Raw genomic sequence first — 23,276 nt, 5'->3', positions numbered from 1 at the left:
CCACCTGCATGCAGCAACGCGCAATCTTGAACTCAAAGCACTTAAGCATCTTTTGGAGAGTATTTGAGATGTGTTTTTGTCCGACACTTAATTATATCAATGCAGTTTTTTGATTCCAGCACGATTATTTTGCACTGTACAGTTTCCATTGAGGCAGACCAGTCACTTGAAAGGGATTATTTATCAAAGGGTTTATTTCTATATGTATCATTTAAATGTGTAAACAGATCATCTAGGTAGATGATTAAGTATTCTCATTGTCTTGTGGTGTCCCTCTAGGTGTTATCCTGTTACAAAAATGTTCTTTGTTTGGATGAGAGAAACATGAAAGTCTAAATGTTTGGGTTATTGTTCAAGAAAAATCCTTAAACCTTCAGCCAAAGCTTTAATGTGAGTTCACTGTTTTGTGAGGTGTAAATATCTATATATTTTTTCCCCTATGGGAGTAGAGCTTTACTTGTTACAGCTTGTGTATTGTTCATAGAAATAAGTTGATGCTTCACAGCAACTGACACTTGTTATGTGCCTGAGCAATGTGCAATACTGTTGGTTTACATGAAATGTCCCCGTATCTTTATTAAAGCATGATGATTCTTGCATGTGTGTGGGTACTCCTGACTTCTTCCACTCTGACAAGGTTGTGGTGAGGTAACTGAAATACTTTCTTTTATGTAATGGGCTTGTTTAAAATGCTAGCAACGTCTGGAAGTTTCCTCATTTGCACGACTTGTTCACATGAATAAATAAATGGGAGAAATATCCAGTCTGAACCCAAGTGCTACTAAGCAACGTGCTCTCATGAAGGCTCATCTTATGTAAAAGCTTTCTCAGACCTCCCCTGGGTTGTGCTGCGAACAATGTTGAGTCCATTACATCCACTTTGACGGGATCTCCTATAATGCTGTTTGGGCCTTTACACCAGTAAAAACTAGGTTGACATCAAACCACTAAAGCTTCCAATGGCGTCTTATGTATTACATAAGATGTAGTTTAAATCTAGATGGACTAATGTTCACGCCTTTGCTGTGATGGCTGCATCATCACTTCACCATATGGCGATCCATCTTCAGTTGCATAACTGTGACCTCTGGGTTCATAAAGCATTAGAATGAGTCATAAGATGCTGTAATCCCCACACTGTTCTGTGGATGCTGGATTCCATGAGTGGGGAAAAGTCTGTGGACACAATGTTGTGAAATGAGTGTGTCGGGTGCAGCCACGTGTATTGTTCCTCCTCTGAAGAACGATGACGTGCGTTTTCCCTTTTAGAAAGTGGGTCAGTCTCCAAGAGGTTTTTGGCAAGCAGGCTGTGTCCCCAGGCGGGCTGGAATGACTTCATTATGATGGAGGTCAGTGGTGACGGCTACGTGCCAATCCACGTTACAAGCCATTCACCATCAGGCCTTAAAGTATTAGACGTGTGAAGGCAAACTCTGGGTCTTTGAGCCAATGTCAATCAAATCGGTCATGATGAACAAAAGCAATTAACCTCCTTCGCTGTACATTGTCACATTTTTGCATTTAATGTTTCAGTTTCCTTCCAATACATTTTAAAAGAGAATGTGGTCTCACTGATTTTGCAGAGAAAAAATTTTCAGAATTTTTTTTAAATACAAAGGTTTTGATGAACTGGAATAATAAGCAATCGGGGTCCCATTTCAGAGTCTATGAGCTATTAACCAGGTGTGCAGTGGTTTAGTGGTTAACTTTACAGTGAGAATGTCCCCAGTTTGATTCCAGGGGCTACTTTTTTGTGTAGTTTGTAAATGTTTCGTTGTGAGTACATGGATTTATTGCAGGTACTCCAGTTTCTTCCCACAGTCCAAAGACAAACAAATTAAATGTGTGTGTGGTTGTCTGAGTCTCAGGTTGTGTTTGATGGACTTTCCTTTGCTGGAATCGGCTCCATCACCCTCATGACCCTAAGTTGTAAAAAAAAAAAGATGGATGGATTAGTCCACAACCGGAGTAAATAGACATTTTCCATCTCCAAGCTGTACCGTTATTTGAACTCCCAGCAGACGCTTAAAAGAAACACTCTGCCGCTCATGTGTGAAACTACATATAAAGTTATTCAAACCAGCTGCATTATAAGTCCAACACCACTATACATAAGTACATGTTCATACTATATTACTAAAGTAGCATTTTTTTCATGCATGTCCCATTTTGTTTGTAATGGAGATTATTTAAGTTAGTATACTGGTAATTTCATATATCTCTTCCACATCCCACTTTAGTGTGTAAAGTCCTGAAACTGGAGGGGCTGATCAAAGGCTTTACCTGCTGGAGGCTGTCACACAATAGTGACTGTATATTTTAACTTGTCTAATATTAGTTATTGATTTGTTAATGCATTTCACAGTAATGCAAACAAATGGTATTGATGAATTTCAAGTGTGAGAGGTTCCGTGAAGGCAGCAGGGATTATCCTCTGTGGATCATGAACACTTTTTCAGATTTTTAGGAAATCTACTGAAAGATTTCAAGACGTTTCAAGATGTGGATCCAAATGAACGAATTACTGACTCGTTGCACTAATTGACCAAATATTGTTATGAAAGGCAATCAATGATGAACTTTTATCACTGTGGCTAATAGGTACGTTTTAAGTGAATGATGTGGCTCTGATTGAAGTATTGATCAAATTATTTTATTAAAAACATGAGTGGGACAAACACAGCAGGTATACAATCTGCCAAATCCTGATAGAGCTTGTGGATCCATCACTCCACTTAAATCCTTCTTTGTTGCCCAACCGTTACAGTTTGTACACACATGAGAGCACACATTGAAAAAAAGATCATGGAATAAAAAAGATTTTTGGTGCTTGATTTCTGCGCATTTAAAAAAACAAAAAACAGGTTGGATTTTAAATAATTCACTAATCTGCAAATACAGTTCATCCCTGGCCTTTTATAACAGTAAAACCCCTTCATGCAATATTATTTTATGGAAGTTTTGTCAAAATCAGCAGCTCTGCTGAAGTAGTAAGTCTTGTGATGAAGAATATTAAACCAGACGTTGTGTTACTAGGAAAGCTATAAAGTGTAACCTTAGGTTTTAAAATTTGCTTCTCCTCAAGCTGGAGTCATGTACTCAAGATGCACTGTATCATGTCTGCATATTTCAGCTTCCCAACCTGCCAGTGTTTCCATGACAACACCAGTACTGACCAGGAATCTCATTACACCGACTCTTCATATTACAAGAAGCTCAATAAAAAAAAAAAAAAACAGTTTAGCAATTAGCATAGCATTTCTAAGGAGTGCTGGGACGACTTCTGTCCAACATCTGATTGGTGAAGATTTCACTGTGATAGTGATTCATGTTTTCTGTGAAGCGAGTGCATCAGTTATTCAACGGCCTGGAGCAAGATTCCCTCCTTTCCGGAAAAAAAAAAAAGGTTTACTTGATGTTACTGCCACTGTTCAAAGCTGAAAGAACTGTAAGAATTAATGGTGAAACAGTAACTGTGAGATTACCATAGGAATCCACAGCCTGCATACACTTATTGTGAAAATGCAGATTTCCAGTGTAATACTGGCTTTATATAACACAGGGAGATGATGTGAAGCAACAAGCAACATTCAAAAGAAAAAAAAAGAAGCTTTTAGACAATGAAATACATAAATAGAAAAACAATAATCAGACAAATCGTGGTGTCTTGCTGTCATACAGTGCTGCATCAAATAAATTAGCCTCCCTCCTCCATTGTGGGCTTTACAAACACAAAGAAAAGAATTCATACTCCCTATTTGAGTTCCAAAAGGTAGAACAGGTACCAGTTTATTTACAAATTCCCCTGGGACAAAACCAAAGCAGGATATTGTTCTACACTAACGCACTGAACCAGAGTCTAAAAATCTTTGTGAAGCAGATGAGAGCATTTAACTGAACGTGAACTGACTTGTATGAACACCACTCCTCCTGAAAGACCAACATGACCTTGCCACATGAACGGTGAATACACCCGGTGCGTTATCTTCTCACGGCACTGAAGTGTTTAACACCGCTGGAGCTCGAAAACTAATGAAAATGGCTGCTGGTGGAATACAAAGGGAGAAGGAGGACAGTCTGCTAACAGGTGAGAGGTGTGGTGGCTGGGCGACTTTAAAGACGGAGTAATGATTGATGTAGTGTCTCTGTCCCCACCCCTGATCCCTTTGGCTCCAAACTGAGCGATTCCAAAATGTTACGAGAGCTTCACAGCAATCTTCTGCTCCTTCTTCATCATCCTCTGGGCATCCTTCTCGATCTTTTTCCTTTGCTGCTCCATGGATCGCTTCTCCCGCTCAGCTATCTTCTGTTGTCTGATAAATAATAGAGAGAGAAAGAAAAAAAAAGATATGATTCATAAGCAAAAGTCAGTACAGAGCAACATTGTCATCAAAAGCTAGGTCATCCTGGGCCTCTTCGGCTGATAGACTCACACTGACACCTGCTGGCCAAATCATGAAGCTGCATTGATTTATTGGTTGTGTGTAAAATCAATGAGAAATGTACTTTTATGAACCTATTGCAACATGAGAAAATATCACAATGTATTAAATTGTAACTGTTCTATCAATTCTTAACGCTGTGCCATAAATAGATGCTTCCGCTTTCTGTGCACAAGAACAGGTCGAAATACGACCTCTTACCTGAGGACCTCCTCTGCCTCCCAGGCAGCGTTGGATTCGTCCTCCCAGGCATTGGTGTCCTCCTGCCAGTTGTCCATTTCTCCCAGTTCAGCCTGTGTAAATATGATTCACGTCAGTGGCTCCCAACCAAATGCAGACAGACACACCCACAATCACAAACAAATAGGAGCAAAGGATAGTTTCCAGCTCTGCTCTCAGTTTTGTGTATAAATGTTGGATTGAAAACTTCATTTATATAAACATGGGAAGTTTGAGGTCCCTCGGTATGGCTGCATTTGTGCATCTTCATGAAAAATTGTCTTTATTTTTAATGGTGCATGCTCATCTACTGTATGTCGCAGCTAAAGCGAAAATAACCAGATCTTCAACACCCTGCCTCTTTAATTCTCCTGCTTCAAACACCAGCAGTCATTCCAAACATGAACACATCTAAAACAGATATTATATGTATAGTATTTTTTATAATATCTTATCTTTTTTTGTGGTTTAAAAATATCACACACATCAAAAAGGTGACTTTCTACATAAAAAAAAAAAAAACACATCTCTGGTGAATTAAATATGTAGAGTTTTGCACAAGCTTTAATTTATGACAGACTAGGGCTGCTCAATTAAATTCAATTTTAATCGTGATCCCAATTTTGGCTCCAGACGTTCTCAAAATTCCTATAACGCAGGAAAAAGGATGATGTCGTAGAGCCGATGAACGGGAGGCAGCGGCAGCGTGTTCAGCAATCAACTCCAAACTTTATTCTCCATTAATCCACACTTCTCAGTAACTCTTCTTTTCTCTCTCTCTCTCTCTCCAACATGAGAATACTGCACACCTGCTGTGCAACACAAAAATACTTCCGACCGGAAACCCCACTTCTCTACAAAATAAAAGTTCCCCACTGTGGTGATGAGTTAAGGTCACAATTCACTCAGCTACTGTGGGGCGGTGGGGAACTTTATTTTGTAGGAAGGCAAGGTTTAGTTTTGTTGTTACACCATGTGTGCATGATGGAGAGATGAGGGAAAAAATGAGAGAAAAGAAAAGCGTTTCCTCCACCATTTCATTTTGGACCAATTTATCAAAGTATTTATGTTAAACTTATTTATTGAAGTATATCTATCTCTTATTATATTTTATTTATTTATTGTTTTTAAAAGATTGAGTGCAGTACAATATATTTTTTACTACTACATTACAAGATATTTATATATATATATACAGGAAAGTCTTTTTAAACATGTTCAATAAATGCTGTTCCAAATTCAAAGACATGATCGTGTAAATAATTGTGATTTCAATATTGCCCAAAATAGTCGCGATTGTGATTTTTTTCATAATTGAGCAGCCCTAATACAGACGTGTCGATAAATCACCATAAAAAGGTAGCAGCAGCATGAATCTTATTGATTAGACACACTCAACTGAATAAATGTTTCAAATGAATGTAACGGATTAACATTGAAGTATAAACTGCTGCTGCTCTGATACAGCTCTAAGGAATGACATCACAGATTTGCATTTCCTTTGCTGTCCCTCAAGTCTTTGCAAGGTCACATACAGTGTATTAAATAGCATTAGATAAAGCCGGTGTTATCTTATATCTTAATGAGAAGATGTGAGCACAAGTATTTGTACTGCACATTATTTGAAACAGCTCTGCAGCAGAACCTCTACTTGATTCCCACCCTTACAAACAAGAAAAAAAAATCACTCCATGTGAGAAGAGGAGAAAACACGGCTTGAGACGATGGCACAGCAACGTACTGAGGGTGGACTGAAGGTCATCATATCCTGAGAGGCGGCCAGTCTGCTGGAGAATCCTCCTGAGCCGTCAGGCACCAGGCAGTTCAATGGCTCCCGTTTCTTCAGCACAATCTACGTGTGGGAAGCAAAAAGAGAGAAGGCAGGGGCTAAAGACTTCAACTGGAGCACTGTGTAATGCATTGCTACTCAGCCCTTAAAGGGAAAGAGAGCAGAATGTGTGAACACGGGGCCTTCCAGTCATATAGCAGTCACAGCTCTGGCCTTTTATTCTCTGGTGTAACGGAATATGGCCTGTACACCATGAAGAGCGTCAATTAACATTTCCACATTGTGTCAGGAACAAAGGCAGCTTGAGAGACTTTGGCTGGTCTCACATTGCTGACTGAACATCCATTCATCTTTTATTCTACCAGGGGTAGAAGACTGTGGAGCTCACTGTGGCTTTAATAAGGTTCTTACAAGACCATTAATTACTTATTAATAACACTTTAATGTGTTGCATGACTCATGTGGTAGAACTCTGAATCATTGTTTACCATAAGCTATGTGAGGATTTACTTCATAGTACTTCAGAAATGTCCATAGTATGCACTGAAATTAGGTCCAAAGAGTACTAAATATAAATCTCAGACAAAAATAAAAGTGTCAGAGAACAATTCTGCTGTGAGAAAAGCAGAGACTTGCAGTCTTATCAGGAAGGACAAGCAGTTGTGTTTCCCTTTGTAGCAGCAACTCATTCCTACAGTATTTACATATAATATTTTCTTTTGCATTCTGCCTTTGGCTGCAGTGTGCATGCATACCTTCTGAGTTTTCCTGATGGTTGGAGCCATGTCTTTGAAGTAGTCGGGCTCCTCGTCCATATCGTTGGGTGGAGGAGAAACGTTCCCATTGCCACCTTCAATCTTAATACTTGTCGGTGCCTCCTCATCCCAGGAGCTCCATTCTTCAATCTCTGCCTGTGAAGGCAAGATAACAAAAGTGCTGTTTATTTAGGGAAACATTTGCAAAGTTTGCCGTGTTCTCTGAATGTTTAGTATCCAGCTTGTTGTTCTAAATACCCAATGATTGATGCCACGCTTACCTGTTTTGGTACAGATGATGAAAAATCCACTGTTGTCGGGAGAGTTATTTGATCACCACTGAGCTTGCGGCCCCTTCCACTCCTGTCATACAATGACATGCAAAGTGAAGTCAATCAATCAATCAAATTGTATTTGTATAGCCCTTTACAATAACCCAGTGTTACCCAAAGTGCTTTACAACAAAGCTATAAAAACAATACATTAAGAACTAAATACAAGAATAATACATAAAAAAGTCGTTATTAAGCTATTAGAATATTTGTTTTTCTTTTTTTGAAGAGCAACACGGGATTACGTAACACTAAATAAAGTATCCACAAGATTGATTTTTTTGTACTTATCCTCATGCATCAATTTACAACTAAATTGGCAAATAGACAATACCAATACCTGCATACGTTGTTTCAACCCAAATGCTTACACAGATGTAACTTGAGCAGACGAGGGTTAAGAGACTCAAAGCAGGACATTTTTTGGTCACAAGCTTGTTTTTCAAACTGTCAGGCCACTAAAGGAATCATATTTAATCAAACATGATATCAGCCAGTTACACTGACAGGTTTTTAACTTTAAAGGTATTTCTTGAATGATTTACTTAATCAGATGAGTTCTCGAATGATCAAATAGCACCATTACGGCTCATCAAAATCAGATTATGTAAAATACTTCCAAACACATAATCACATGAAACACTAACATTCAAACTACAGAGACACGAGAGACTTTAAAGGCCATTCAGGCTTTTTTACAAGAAAGGATATTTGTCAGCTGAAGTTCAAATCTGTAAACAATTACATGATTTTGATGTCATATATTCAGAGCTTTCCTTCCATTTCAGTTCTCACTCATGATTTTGTCATAGCTTCCAATCTACAAGAGGACAGATAGGAAAGTGCTGGAGCCAAACTAGTTTTTATAGATAAACTTATACCAATATAGGTTTATCATTTAACACTCAAAGAAGATTAGGGCAGCTTTGAATAGAGTGAAGCAATGAACCACAGAATCGACCCAATCTCGCAATCAGTGACACCCAGAGATCTGACAATAATAGCTCACATATCCAGGTAGGCTCTAAGCTCTCAGCTTGTGAATAAGTACTGGAGCAGGGGTGTTCACATTTTTCTTGTCAATCCAACACAGCAGGCTCCAGTAAGTACAGATATTACGGTGCATTCCTTCTATAAAGATTATAACACGCGTATAACCATATGCTTACCTGCATATCAACCTTTTGAAGAAGGAAAGTAAGCCGGCGAGACATGTGCAGATCTTGAACAGACGGAACTGTGTGATGGCCATTGTGAATTTGAGCTGATAGGAAGGAAACATTGGGAAACAAAAGCATTTGAGTTGTCGTTTACTTCAGTGATCATGACTTCAGCGATGTCTATGGCGGAGAAACTCACAGCTCCGGGTTAGTGAGGAGCCGCTCCTTGACACAGAATGCATTAGCAAACACGTACATTGTGTGCCGACATAGCTTTGGGAGCAGTGACACCTACTTCTTGTCAGGATGTGAACTGCTGTTTAGGGTTCCACCACAGAACAACATCGAGCTAAAGGCTGACGTAAGGTAACACCAGCTCTGCCTTCACCTTAGCTCACATAACCCAACCCATCACGTCAACATTGGCACATTTTATAACTTGCAATCACACACTCACCAAGCAAGATGTCAGTCGACCGTGTGTAGGGAAACTGGTTTCCTCTTGTTCGGCAGAACAGAGCAATTCATTTATTTTCTAGCCGTAGCTTGCTAGCTTAGCGTACAGGGAAACATGATATTTCTAAATCGTTTAACTTGTTTTCTTCGACCGCACATCAGTGATGGTGAATTACGTTGCAACCCCCTTCAAAATAGCTAATGTAACAGGCGTTTCCCCCCGCAGGGTTTCATGTCAGAGATCCTAAATATGTGTCGTCGCTGGTCTCGGTCCCGAGGCTGCCATCTTTGAACTGGGAGGAGCAGGAACAGGGAAGTACGAGCAAGACGCATTCGGGGACCGTCGGGGATTTGGCGAGTATCTCCATCTTTGCCGCTTCTACGAGAAACACATGTTTTCATTGTATATGAAAACATGTGCAATCCCAACATAAGCAATCCCATCTACTTTGTCTTTTGAACAACCTATTAGAGTGTACAAAAATAATAAACAGGTGTATTTTAAAATACACCTGTTTTTCAAGTTATTTTAATAACAAAAATCAAGGTGATTTTCAAGTTATTTTAATAACATGAAGATGCAATAAAAAATTCCCATATCATATTATTTAATCTTAAAGTGTTTTCAATTTATATTAATGTAAATAAATACATTTCATTTTCATATTACTGTCTTGTGATGTTTAGTGCAATAATCGCAGCACTGCTTGTGTTAGTGAATGCATCACAAGGTCACCATAAACCTTCCAATCAGGACGCAGCTTGAACGGAAGTGGCACATTTCAAAAGTGGCAGTTGAAGTGGGGCTATTCGTTTTCACTGGAAGAAAAATATTTTTTCCACCTCGGAGTTCTATTAAGGCGTAAACACGGTGAGATGTTTTTCTACGACCAGGCTTTACTGTATTGTATATAAGATTGTATTTATGCTTGAGGGTGCATAAAATCCACGCTTTGCTGGCAGACAACTTGTCGTTTACAACATTGCTAATTGTTAGCTAAGTAGCTAACTAGACAAAGCGTATACGCCCATCTAAAGAAAGAATAAATAGTTTAATCATATTCGTGGTCTCGATTATCGCGCCACGAGATTAGCTTCCTTTCTTCTTACACATGCATGATCCGTTTTGGAAAATCCCCTTCAAAATGACTGAAAAATAATGGAGACCCGTTATCACGTTGATAGCATGACGTTGGTTTTGTATTGTAGTTTGTTCTTCACGTCCCTTATGTTTCTGCAAATCGCATATAAAGGCTGCAAAAAGCTGGGAAGAGACTTGTATCATCACCCGCTGAGTTTGTCTTCCCTACATCGACTGTCAAAGAACAATCGATGTGGGAATTCAATCGATTATTTAATTGAAGAACAGTCTCTTAAATGAATTTTTTTTTTAACTTTTCTAGAGGCTTTTACTCAAACATTTTCCTCTGAGATTAATAAAGTATTTCTATTCTGTTAAAGATGGAGGAAGAGGAAAACACAGACAGAAAGCAGCAATTGGCCATGCTTTATAAAAAGCTCAACAGGATAAAGGAGTCTCTGAATGAAGGTATGTCATCGTGTCTGTATCTGTGTCTGTTTCTTGGGGCCCGCTCTCACACCTTTCCTCTATTACAGATGACACTGACAATATAAACCAGATCATTGGATCCAACTCACCTGAATCATGCCTTTCCTATCTGAGGGATCTGGAGAAGAAGTGGGACCCTCACTTGGATTGTAACCACCTCACCAAACTCATTGACTTTTATTCCAGAGTGTTTTCCAATATGCCGCTGGGAAGACATTGCCAGAATGAGAGCTATGCGCGGATGTTGGTCAGATTTGCGGAGCTGAGAGCGTGAGTGAAAATTGCATCATTACAAAGACGTAAACTCTGTTGTGGTTTAATTGTACTCAACTGATTGTTGATTGGAAAAATAAAAAAAATTAATAATTTGGATACCGTTGCAAGTATTTATTTGTTTTGTTTTAAATGTGTTTTTTTTATCTGCTAGAATTCAAGATGTCAATGAGGCAGAGGACAACTTCAACGTGGCAAGATCTCACAGCCAACATTTTGCATTTGTCCACATTGCACACGCACAGTTTGAGCATTCTCAGGGTAAAGTGATTTACAGAACTGTTTCTTTTCTGAATACACAAATTCTTCATTGCTTGTCATTAAGTTTGTGTGTGTGTTCTGTTTATCTGCACCAGGCCACACAAAGAGAGCCATTCATATATTGCAGGATGGTATTGAAGTCGGGGCCAAACCAAAAGAACTGCTGGAGGCTGCTTTGCAGAGCATGCAGACAGGAAAAACACATCAGGTCTGCTCAGAAGATAAAGAAAACATACCACGTGAGTATTTATCTTTGTGAGTTATTATCATGCTAATTCTGACTCCATAACAGCTTTTGAATCAGTTCTTTGTAACATTGGGTTTTCAAACTTACCGTTGCCATGAAATGCAAAATATGTTCTGCCAGTTTGTATCTTGATTCTTAATCTGGGCAAAATATTGTGAAAAAATAATTTTTTATTTAATTTTTTTTCTGTCAACTTATGTTCTTTTCTATACTGGTTATTGTGGCGTGATGCTGTCGTGAGCATTTCCTCCGCATCCATGAGAAATTAGAATGCAGCCTTGTATACTTTACACTTTATGAACTCCAGCGCTGGTGCTGGATCATTACTGTAACCTCCATAGGAGTTAACATGCAATCAATGTGATTAGCTACTGAAAATATGAAATCAAATTTGGAAAACGTGAGCCTCTTCAGTTTACGGGGAAAATATTTAAATACATGGGAATCAAGTCACTTTACCTTTTAATTTCGGATATGTGGCCCATCCTTCCCCTTCCTTTTCAGTATTGTCCATCAGTACTGTGCACAGTTCAGTTAAGAAAAGCTCAGAGTTCCAAAAAGGAAGCAGAATATCAGATGGGACTGGTGACCTACAGCTCTCCAGCATTTTCGGCTCAGGGTAAGAACAAATACTCAAATCTGAGGCGTCTGTTTTTTTTTTTGGTTTTTGAGTAAATACACACTGAGATTTTATGTTGTCGCTGTCAGGATGGAATCTGTTGGAGGATCATCAGACGACCAACTACCAGGCTGGAGATCCGGATCTCAGCGCAAGAGGGCCGTCGGCATGGTGCGTTTGATTCTCTGTGCTGAAGGATCCAACTGCATCTTCCTCAAAGACTTGAAGTTGATATCTTGCCTTTTGCTTTGCAGCCACTGAGAGTTCCTGTGGTACCTTTCTCAATCCCAGAGAAAGATCACTTGGATGATTATGTCAATGGGATGCCCCCCAAAAGAAGCATTGGGTCATATCCAACCAGTGTGTCCAGGTAGTTCTTTGTTCCCGAGTTGATCATGTCCAGAGAGACTTTATGAAAACAGCTTTATTCCTCGATGAATGTGACTAAAACCACGTTAGCATTACTTGTGTTGCCACCTTCGAATGTCAACTGGAGATTTTTGAGGAAAAATAATGTTTTTAGTTGTCTTTAGTGTCTGTTTGTCATCTCGTTTAAATGTATACTATTTTTCATACCTATAAATATAATGAAACTCATTCAGACTTTCTGTGGCTACGATGGGTATGAATTCATTTTTTTATCATTATTATTTTTAGGCAAACATCTGGTTCAAATATGAGCTCAATGTTTGGGCTCTCATCCACAAAGAAAAATGCTGCAGAATGGGATATGTCCTATTTCCAAGTGAGTAAAAATTTATTTGTGCAGAATTGGTTTGGATTTCTTTCTTCTTCTTTTTTTTTTTTTTTTTTTTAACAAGCTCAGAAGAGGAGTTAAATATTTTCGGTTTGTCCTCAGACACCTGCTCTCAGTCCAGAGGTTTGCAGCAAGGAGGACCAGGCTGCTGCAGACTCCACCACAACCCTTCTTCACACTCACGACACAAAGGACGGCTTGAGAATGGAAGGTACCGAAATTGATGAATACATCCACCCTGAAGAATCCCCCCGTGTCGAGTGGGACAGTCTGAACTTGATGTCGTTTATCTCCAACAGACGTAAGTTACAATTTCAACCAAGTCATCATCTCCAATTCTCCGGAGTCGTGTTGGGCGTACCTGGTTGCCCTGGAGAAGAGAGGCAACCCTCACACAGACCTCAACCTCCTCAACAACCTGAAGCACTGCTACTCGAAGGTCTTCTCCAAGATGCCCGTCAGGCAGTACAGCAAAAACTCCAGCTACGCCCAGATACTAGTGAGATATGCAGAGCTGAAGGGGTAAGTGAAGATGCCTGATGAACTCGTGTTGCATGTTTGACTGGCTTTTTAATTGTGGTTTAAGTTACCCAAGACAGGAAGTCACCACCTTATCCACATCAACTCTAAATGGTTCCATTAAATAAAAGGTTTACCCACATTCGCAACTTGTGTATGCTTTATCCAACACCAAGTCGTGCTCTATTGTGGAATGGTTTCCTTGTGCTTTTCACATTTTAACAAAATGATTTTCCATTTCACTCTATACCCTATAAAAAAGCTACACTCTTTGGGGTTTAATTGAAAATGTCAGGTCCTTATACATAGTCTGTAACTCAACTGTTACATTTTAGCTTTTTGCACTAAAGCTTAATTTACAGATGTCATTGGTCTCGATTACACTTACAGGAAAGTACTAAAATGTGTTGTTTTAAAAATATATATTTTACAAACCTTTCCTAAAATGAGTTTCCTGATTATTTTTTCTGAAGAAGGTAGACGTAATTATATGCTACTGACCCTTTGAAACAAGTGATGCCCAGCCTACTGATGCTTTCGACCATTAATATCTTACCAAATTCATCTGTTTCCCGTAACTAGCATACTATGAGATTAGGATTGGTGGCGAAATTTCAGGGAGAAAATAAAATGTTTTAGTCATTAAGGTTTAATACAATTAAGCAAGATCCAATGGGGGATTATTAACTTTTCTCTTCCGTCAATAACTTTAGATCATATCTAAAACAAAACTTGGTAAATGTTTCCATCTGTGAAATAATTTCTGTTTCATCTATTTTATTGTCAGTATCTTCTCTCTTGTAATCTACACAAAGCTTCGACCTCTCAAATCTCAAAACTTGTCTCGCTGTATCAAGTGCGTCATCAATACTTTTGCAGGATTGAAGACCCAGATGAAGCAGAGGACCACTTCATTGTGGCTCGATCGACCTGCAAGGTCTTCGCCTTTGTCCACATCGCACACGCCCAGTTTGAGGTCACTCAAGGTCAGTAACTTATCTCTCATTCACAGCCATATTGATAAAGAAAAATCTTAAATCTAAGTTATAACAAACCTTTCTTCTGTTGCGCAACGTTATGTTTGGATTAAGCGTCTCTGTTTTTTCATGGGAAATCCAGTGTAATGTAATCAGTGCCTCTAAAATGCTTGTTTCCATCTACTATTAAAATCCCATCTCAACATATTGACTTGTCATATCTTCTCATCCGAACATGTAGATCACTTGGGTGAGGCAGGTTGACTTGTCAGCCAATCAGCTCAGTTTTGATCAGAAATCACTAAAGCGGCAAGGCAAATGCATAAAAACTCTGGGGGGAGGGAGGGGTGGGGGGATCCTACATCCAGCCCTTTTGTTAAGTCTCTGTTTTGACTTTGTATATCTATACCCAGAATACTTGGCATCCAGATGCCAGAGTTCCCAGTTGGAATAGATTTATGTTGCAACTAACTCCAACATGTGAATACTCCTCTATCTATCCCTAATACTCAGATGGTTTTTTTCCGGCTCCTTTCCTTCCTGTTTTAAGGTAATCTAAGTAAAGCAGCTTCGATCCTGCAGAAAGCTGTGGCCCTGAACGCCAGGCCAGTGGAGCTCCTGGACACAGCCATACGTAACCTCAAAGCTGGAGAGAAACAGCTTTTGCCCACCAAGGAGGATGAACCTTCCACAGGTAGATATCCACTCGCAGCGGATTCATTTGTATGGAGCAGAATTACTGCTTTGGATGCGCTTCATCATTATGTTTCCCCTCTTTTCTTTCAAGATTTTCCAACAGTTGTTCCTCTGAGTGCGTCTGCCTGCGTGAGGAACCAGGAGGTGCAGCTCCCTGCTCGAGTCCCCATGCGCTGCTCAGCGGAACAGCCCAAACTTGTGAGCAAGGAACCTTCAGCAGAGTGGAAGATCCCAACTCTTCTCAACCGGCATGTTTCTCCTGAGGTCTGCTGGCTTTATTTACTTTTATAAAATCTTGAACAATTTTCTCATGCAAGTCAGTCTTCGCTTGCACGTCGATACATTATAAGACTTGTGTGCAAAGTTTTGGCCTGAACATCGACCACGTCAGTTTCATTTCACCCAATAATTTTGACAAATGCTTCTTGTTTAATTTTTGATTTTGCCAATTAGTTTTCCAGTTTTTTGTGACTGATAATATACAGTCAATCAGGTTGATTATTATTAATTACTTAATCAATTATTATTTGTCTACCCACAATCCGCGTGACTTGAGTGTCTATATCAAAACTTTGGCATTATTTAAAAAGTTGTCTTATAAGGGAAATTTGGATTACTTTTTTTTAAATGTTTCTTTCTCTCCAGGATAAACGGATAACTCCTCCTGATCCCAAACCACTCCCTCGTGTGGTCGAGCCTGTTCCTTCTCTTCCTCTTCCCTCCAGAGTGAACCCACCGGGCGTCTGCCAGACACCCAAAAACTACAAAAACCCTCCCGCCAGCAGGTAACGTCTTCATGCGGACATTCCCTGATTTTATTCTAATTTTCATGTGGAATTATACATCATTTTCACCAAACCTCACAAAAGACTCTTCATTGTAGTCTTGCTGAAATTGTTGAATGAGTCTCTTACTGTTTCTGTCTCTTTCCATTTCCTCTCAGTTTCATTACCCCGGTTGTAAAGAAAGTTGCCGAGTTGCCTTCCTCAGCACATCGAAGCAATGGACCCCTCCAGCAGCCGTGCACTCCTTTAAACCAGTCAGCTTGTTTCCAGACACCACAGGTACAACATGCTCAGACTATCACAGCACTAACAATAGAGAAATATTTGCTCACATTCACACTTATTTGCATTTTATAATTGCCAATTAACAAGCTTGTTTTTGCCTGGGTCTTTTCTGGATTTCCCATTCAACACAGGCAGGAATTGGCAAGACATCAGTGCTAATAACTTCACACAAAGCCTGAAACATTTAAACACAGTTCTGTAATGACAAGCTATATTTGTTTTCATTTTCTTTCAGTCTTCCTTCACCACACTCTCCAATGAATCCATAACCATTAATGGGAAGCAGTTGTTCATCCTCAAAATGATTGGGCGAGGCGGATCCAGCAAGGTGAAACCACACTGATTACTCTCCCTAATAATTCTCCATCATTGATGTAGGGCGAGCTTTCATCTTTAAGGCTTTATTAAAAGTCCCATTTTATGCGAAAATTACTTTTTCAAACGCAATATGTGTGCCCATAGTCTGCGTTTGAGGCCCCAGAAGACATGAAAGTCTGTCGTACTCCTGAGCTGTTTGCTCAGGACTGAGCGGTAAATTGCTCTTAAACGTCAATGCATTGTTTCAGATTAACTGGTGTCTATCGTTGCTACCCATAACATAACATATCAAAAGAAAACTCACCAAAGGTACTTTGAAACGTCATTGTCAATGCTATTAAATGTCCTGAAAGTCAGGACCAAGGCTGGATTTGTGGAAATACGCTTTGAATACAATGTGGCTGGACTTCTGACACCTATGTGAAATAGCTGAGAAAATGTATGATATGGGACCTTTAGTCTTCACAGAACAACTGATTTTTGGTTTTGTTGCTGGCAGGTCTACCAGGTCCTCGATCACAAGAAGCAGCTATTTGCAGTGAAATTCGTGGACCTCGAGGAGGCAGACGCTCAGACCGTGGAGAGTTATAAAAATGAAATTGAACATCTGAACCACTTGCAGCAGTACAGTGATCAAATTATAAAACTGTATGACTAGTGAGTACAACAACACAACTCATTTGTGGAAGATTAACTGGTTTAATGCAGGTTGTCATGTTCACCTGTTGCAACAATATTGTGATGGCTGTACGTTCTTGGTGTTTGCAGTGAAATAACAAACCACTACATCTACATGCTGATGGAGTGCGGCAACCTGGATCTCAACACTTGGTTGCGAAACCGTAAAACTGTAAATCCCTTGGAGAGAAAGTTCTACTGGAAGAACATGCTGGAGGCCGTCCACACCATCCACAAACACGGTCCTTTCTCTTTGTGTTTGCATCTTTTAGCTTCAGTTCTGTCAGCAGTTAGTCCGTATCGTTTCTAACCACGGCGTGTTTGTCCTGTGCAGGGATCGTCCACAGTGACCTGAAGCCAGCGAACTTTGTCATTGTCAACGCGTCTCTGAAACTGATCGACTTTGGCATCGCAAACCGTATCCAACCAGACGTCACGAGCATCATGAAGGATTCACAAGTAAGTCAGATGAATCAGTTTAAGTGAACTTGGATAATCTTGCTTATAGGTCAGGTTTAAGTACAAATAAGGCGCATCAGTTCAACATGTATGCCTCTGGATTGTTGAACGCAGGTGGGAACTCTGAACTACATGCCCCCTGAAGCCATCAAAGACACCTCGTCACAGGCTGGAAAAGCACGCTCAAAGGTTCGCCCCTCTTTTCTTCCATTCATTCAACCACCTGTGTAATAATCGCTGAAGTAAAGGCCACATATAAAACACTTTTCTGAAATATTGTTCCACAGATCAGCCCCAAAGGTGATGTGTGGTCGCTGGGGTGCATCCTCTACTGCATGACATATGGGAAGACGCCGTTCCAAAGCATCACCAATCAGATAACCAAGCTTCACGCCATTATCGACCCCTCTCACAAGATCGAGTTCCCCCACATCTCGGAGAGGGATTTGCTGGATGTGTTGAAGGTGCGGCATCATGGCCTGACAAAATTGATTTGAGTTCCCATATATAAACTCTATTTTGCCATTTTTTGATATTGTGTCTATGGACTTGTTCAGTAATCCCCAGATCTGTGACAAGTACCAATTATTTTAGTTTCTTTCACATATCATGCAGTGTCAAATGTCTGAGAGGGTTGTCCCATCGAACACCGCCTGTGTGATTGGCTGTCACAGATGTCATTCAAACTTCTGACAGACCTTCTCTACGTTGTTGCATTTTCACTGGAAGGTCATGTATCTACAACAACATTTCACCTCTAGTAATATTGCATCTAAGGAGTCAATTATAATCTTGTCTTTATTAGAACCTTTATGTTGCATGTTTAAATAAATGTCCGTATTATACCCTGTCCGGGAAGGTCCGATAGCAATTATTCAAAGAGCTTTACAGACGATTTGCTGAATGATCAAAGGATTAGACGGATAATTATGAAATGATGAGTCAAGATTGATCATTAAAATTGATTGAAATAGTAAATACAAAACTCAAAATGGACAAAAAATGAAAGCATTCTACTTGCACCATTACCATCTTTCACTCAGGAGATGAAGGTTAGCTTTTACATGTCTGCAATTCTGCTCCAACCTCCCCTAAATAGCTTTATTGCCAGTGCTGACTTCAGGTGATTCATGTCAGGGTGGAGGTAGGTGGGGACCCTTGTCTTGTATCGGAGGCCTGCCACCACCTCTTCCCTTCACAGGCTGCAGACAGAAACTTTACCCACGTTTGTTTACAGAGACCCGGCGAGACATGTCACTCAGACATGTTACTGAAGTCGTATGTTGTACTCATCATTTTGTGGTCTGCTTTTACCAGAGGTGCTTGGTACGAAACCCCCGGGAGCGGATCTCTATTGCTGAGCTGCTGGAGCATCCGTACCTGCAGCTGAAGCCAACTGCTTCACCTGAGCCAGGTGAACACAAACACAAAGTTCAAGTTGCTGAAGCCGCTCTGACGACCACTTAAACACAGTCTTTTTCTTTAAATTCCAGAGCGTCCATCCAACACTGATCTCAAGAGAATTCTTACTGACCTCGCAGCCCTCCAGTCCCCCAACAGCATCATCCGAGCTGCGAACGTAAGATTCAATCGTCAAACAGTCTGAAAATGGCAAGTTTCTAAAATCCCAACTAACTTTATTTTTTTTATTTCTTCATTTCCCCACAGAACCTGGCCAAAATGTGCAGCAGTGGGAAGAGGTTGGACGTTGCAGAGTGTGCAAAGTCTTCGTCTTCCTCATGAATAAAAGTTAGATTTTGTTGTCGTCGCCCCCCCCCTTTGTAATATTTAGCCCTCTCTTAACCACTGAAGTAAGATGTTGATGTTTACCGTTTGTTTCCTTGAAGAAAAAAAAGATCCATGATTCTACATCAGTTTTGTCACATTGTTATAATAAATGAAAGCATTTACGGTATAGCATAGTAAAATAAACTTTATGTACTCTGTGTTTAGAGTTATTTGGGTTATTCATCACCAATAATATACAAGGGTAAACTCTGTTGAAATATGTTTTGGAGAACATTTTTGTTAAATCTAAAACCGATTTCTTTCATATGATCATTTTATTATTTCTTATTGAAACCTATGTCAGTCAGTGACCACCTTTTTGTGAAAAATTTTCCTGTGGAATAAATGACATGGATGAAATGCATATATACAGTGCTGTAAATAAAACCCAAACTGTTATTTGCAACTAAAATGTGTCAATGCTTCAAACTACAGATTTCATTATGCACCTCCGTACTTCAGTTTTTTCTTCCACCAAGCTTACAAAAGTCACATGGATGCATTCTATTCTTTGCACTCAAAGTTATTTCTTAACCAAATGAACTGAAACGTCATCCAGGTCAGGAGTCTTCAGTTATGTCTGCTTTGAAACATATGGCTCATCCCCATGCTGAAAGTATATATTAAAATCTTGAGAATTGTTGCAGTCCAATTGCACCAAATTACAATTTATGAATTAAAACATCACTGCTGCTACATCATTACCCCCATTATTGTGATTTGAGATGTTTTCCTTTTTGCATTTTGCACACACCATGTATGTTTTATATAAACAAGGGTAACTGATTTCTAAATTATTACTGTGCCCTGTACCCATATACCTATGTAGATACTCAAAACACTTGTCTGGGCTTCCCTTTTCAGAATGATGCCTTGATTAAATGTGCACGAATTTCTTTAATTTTTTCTTTCTCTCTTTCTTGAGAACGGATCATACTAAAAATAACAGACTCTCTTAAATGTTTCAAACTTAAGTTTTAAGGTTTCTGAGTAGTTTTCCTCCACCTGCACGGAGTCTGCGCAGCTGTCTCCTCCTTACACCGCCCCTCGTTTCTACCAATCACAGCCTGAGCTTCACGCGGATTCTGACGTAGAGCATCAGAAAGACAGATGTGTCACTCTGACACGCTTCTTGGGTATCGAACACTGACAATATTTTACTTTTACTTTAACCCCCAGTTTGACCTCGACAATTTTCAACAAGATTACTTGAATTCTCTTCGTAGACTACAACTTTTTCAATGTTTGAGTTGTTCTCGAAGTGGGGAAAAGGGGCAGTATGTGATCAATTGTGCGTAATTTTTTTGGAAAGTGTATTGATTCGAAATAAATTGACGCTGAAAAAACAGCAAAGGGGCTGAAGGTGCGTTGATTAATGATATTTGCAAAACGTCCCTTTTGTGATTTATAAAACCAGAAAAGAAACCTAACATAAACCAGTTTTGCGTTCGATTTTCAAGCCGTCGTTTTTATCCAGTGAGGGTGTCATCTTGTTCATAGACGATCCTCGCGCTGGAAACGTTTTGCCCTTCCTGGTCAGTCACAACAACAGTGATGGCGGCTGCTGCACGGCTCTTCCTCCGGGGCTCCAAACTCTCCATCTCCGGCGTTGGCACCGGGACTCACGGTTCTTTTGGAGCAGCTGTGCTGAAGCTGTCTCCGGACTGCAGCTCCCGAACAAAGTGGCAGCGGAGACATGCGGCACACTTTACCTTCCAGCCTGACCCCGTCCCCACACAATATGGTGAGTGCTAACCGGCTAACAAGTTCAACTCTGGTGACAGCAAAGGAAGAATCTCACTCCTCACTTTAGACTGCAAAATAAAGGATGTTGCTTTATTGTTGAGTCAAGCTTCAATTCACGTGTTTTCTGTTTGGATCTGGGTGAATGAAGACATGTCGGTCATTGTAAGGCACTGTCGGTGCTGCGCTACACTGCTAACTACTTTTTAACCTTTAAAAAGTTTAGTGATGCGTGAAGAGTTTAGGTAGTGTATGATCTGCTCCACTGTTTGCCAGTTTCACTCTATTCCTGGTGCAAGGTGGTAATATAGAGTCCAGCAAGGGTTTGTGATCAAACGAATAAAATAAAAAAATAAAAGAACATATTTCGAGAGCGTCAACATCTCCTGACAAATTTTTGTCTGTTGTTAAATGACTTCTAAAGTTGTTTCATCACACTTGGTTCACCTTTGTGTAATGACTCATATGTGTGCAGGAAGTTGGTGTCATGTTTAGTAGAAAAAACAATGCTGTCTGTACCTCTTCTGTAACAAAAGCGGTTGTGTCTCCTGGATTAACGAGCTTTAATCGCTGCCGTATTGAATTTCCTGCAACAACTGGTGGGGTGAGTTATAGTACTGTACGTGCCATACCGTTCTTGTTTATGTCTTTTGTTGGCTTCCAGGTCCTACCGAGAAGATGAACTTGTTCCAGTCTGTTACAAGTGCCTTGGACAACACTCTTTCCTCGGATCCCACTGCAGGTATGATACCAGAATTCATCCATCATGCTCCGCGTCAGATCCTGGTGATATTCAGGCTGATGTGTTTGTGATGCACAGGGGTGTATTTGAGCTGACATTGACTTGAAGGGCACAGGGCACCCTGTATCCCTGTATAGAGACCACGAGGATAACAGACACAGACACACCTTGTGGTGAGGGTTTTATCTGAGTGGTTGTTGCCACACCTCAGAATTAGAAGTGGCTCAGCAGCATTGATGGTACAGACTTGAATGTACATGCTAGCACTCCTGCTACTTGTTGGAGGTTGTGAGTTAATGCAGTGTAATGAGTGTATATTGCCCCCAACATACCTGAATTTATACAACGTGCCGTCATGAAGCGTCGCAGAAAGCCTGAGTGGAATCTTGCTGTTACTATATTGAAGTATTGACCGATTAAAATAATACTATGCTCTTGCCCTCTGAGATCGGGAGTTTCCACCTCTGGATTACTGTTAACAGTATTTACAGTATGTATGTGGACTTCGGGTTTGAATTCAGGTCAACGTCCTGTGTCTTCTGGCTCTGTAGTGATGATGCTATCTACGGCCATGCCAGTTTGTCAAACCTTTCTATAATAAAAAAAAAGAAAAAGTTACAGTATTCTTTTGGGCAGTGGTCTGAATATCTGGTCTTGTGGAGCCACTGTCCTGCATGATAATGAGCTCCGAACACATCATCACTCACAAATCTAATAATTATATCATCACCAAGCTCCCAAGGGAGCCCTTAAAGAAGCCCCTCATCGTGGTCAGGTGTGTTACAGCACTTAGAACGTGGGGTTCTTCAGGAACAGGACTGGAGACAACTGCAGTTGGTCATTTTTTTTTCTAAGCATTTTGATATGTTTTTTTCAGTGTGAGCTCATATGTTCCTTTTTCACATGCAAATAGCTCATTTATTTTTCCTCAAGACAAAAACTTATGGTTTCCTCTTTTGCAACTCAATTGACCATCAATTCATCGCAGCTAAGTTTCGATTGTAAACACGGACTCAGAACATTTTTATTGAATCTGACGTCTTGGCTTAGAAGATCGAGCATTTTATACCAACGGTCATTAGGCTGACATCTCAACTATATTCTGTCCACTATGTAGCTGTTTTTTCCTCCCTCATAAGAAAAAACTTACCCAGTTCAGTACTACAAGGCTTTCCAACAGATCAAGTTACTGTATACATATTTCATTTAGTGAAGTAAATGTGAAAAAATAACAGATTTTTTTTTATACTTGTAGGAAGATTCACACTATAAGTTGTAATGCATCATATTATGTTACTTATTCATTAATAAAATGTATATTCACATTTTTTTCCATTGCACCTGAGCTTGGTACTGATGTATTTAGTCTATACAATTCGAAAGCCCTTTAAGGCTATTCCATTAAT

At 39.9% G+C, this 23,276-nt stretch overlaps 3 protein-coding genes across 4 annotated transcripts in view; 2 read left to right on the top strand and 1 right to left on the bottom strand.

Annotated features, from left to right (window-relative positions):
• Positions 1 to 1,815: 1,815 nt before the first annotated feature.
• On the bottom strand, positions 1,816 to 9,441 carry ebag9 (estrogen receptor binding site associated antigen 9). 2 transcript variants are annotated; one of them, XM_080501187.1, is made up of 8 exons: positions 9,155 to 9,441; positions 8,707 to 8,801; positions 7,487 to 7,568; positions 7,206 to 7,361; positions 6,403 to 6,513; positions 4,644 to 4,735; positions 4,156 to 4,313; positions 1,816 to 1,922 (listed from the first exon to the last, which is right to left on the bottom strand). In XM_080501187.1, the coding sequence occupies exons 2-7, from the start codon at positions 8,787 to 8,789 to the stop codon at positions 4,196 to 4,198; spliced, it is 642 nt and encodes a 213-aa protein (XP_080357313.1). In that variant the 5' UTR covers positions 8,790 to 8,801; positions 9,155 to 9,441; the 3' UTR covers positions 1,816 to 1,922; positions 4,156 to 4,195. The 2 variants fall into 2 exon arrangements, with proteins under 2 accessions (XP_080357313.1, XP_080357312.1); XM_080501186.1 differs by lacking the exon at positions 1,816 to 1,922 and having other exon boundaries at positions 2,687 to 4,313.
• Positions 9,442 to 10,614: 1,173 nt separating this feature from the next.
• On the top strand, positions 10,615 to 19,580 carry ttk (ttk protein kinase; the record flags this gene model as incomplete). The annotated part of the gene is made up of 24 exons (XM_080500561.1): positions 10,615 to 10,702; positions 10,771 to 10,993; positions 11,151 to 11,257; positions 11,353 to 11,496; positions 12,009 to 12,123; positions 12,213 to 12,294; positions 12,378 to 12,493; positions 12,781 to 12,868; positions 12,983 to 13,091; positions 13,180 to 13,402; positions 14,279 to 14,385; positions 14,927 to 15,070; positions 15,164 to 15,336; positions 15,718 to 15,857; positions 16,016 to 16,136; positions 16,378 to 16,470; positions 16,960 to 17,117; positions 17,229 to 17,380; positions 17,473 to 17,597; positions 17,712 to 17,786; positions 17,885 to 18,061; positions 18,915 to 19,011; positions 19,091 to 19,176; positions 19,266 to 19,580. The coding sequence occupies 24 exons, from the start codon at positions 10,615 to 10,617 to the stop codon at positions 19,338 to 19,340; spliced, it is 3,018 nt and encodes a 1,005-aa protein (XP_080356687.1). The 3' UTR covers positions 19,341 to 19,580.
• A 1,342-nt stretch (positions 19,581 to 20,922) lies between these two features.
• The window catches only part of bckdhb (branched chain keto acid dehydrogenase E1 subunit beta), a 61,139-nt gene continuing 58,785 nt past the window's right edge, over positions 20,923 to 23,276 (top strand). Inside the window, exons 1-2 of the mRNA XM_080501185.1 lie at positions 20,923 to 21,129; positions 21,793 to 21,870. Of these exons, the coding sequence (XP_080357311.1) occupies positions 20,940 to 21,129; positions 21,793 to 21,870 (268 nt within the window). The 5' untranslated portion in view covers positions 20,923 to 20,939. The remainder of the gene's footprint in view (positions 21,130 to 21,792; positions 21,871 to 23,276) is intronic.

This window comes from Blennius ocellaris (genome assembly GCF_963422515.1).
Source record: "Blennius ocellaris genome assembly, chromosome: 8".
Classification (NCBI taxonomy): Eukaryota; Metazoa; Chordata; class Actinopteri; order Blenniiformes; family Blenniidae; genus Blennius; species Blennius ocellaris.
Note: the sequence above shows the minus strand (reverse complement) of the source record. Positions and strands in the feature narration are given on the sequence as shown.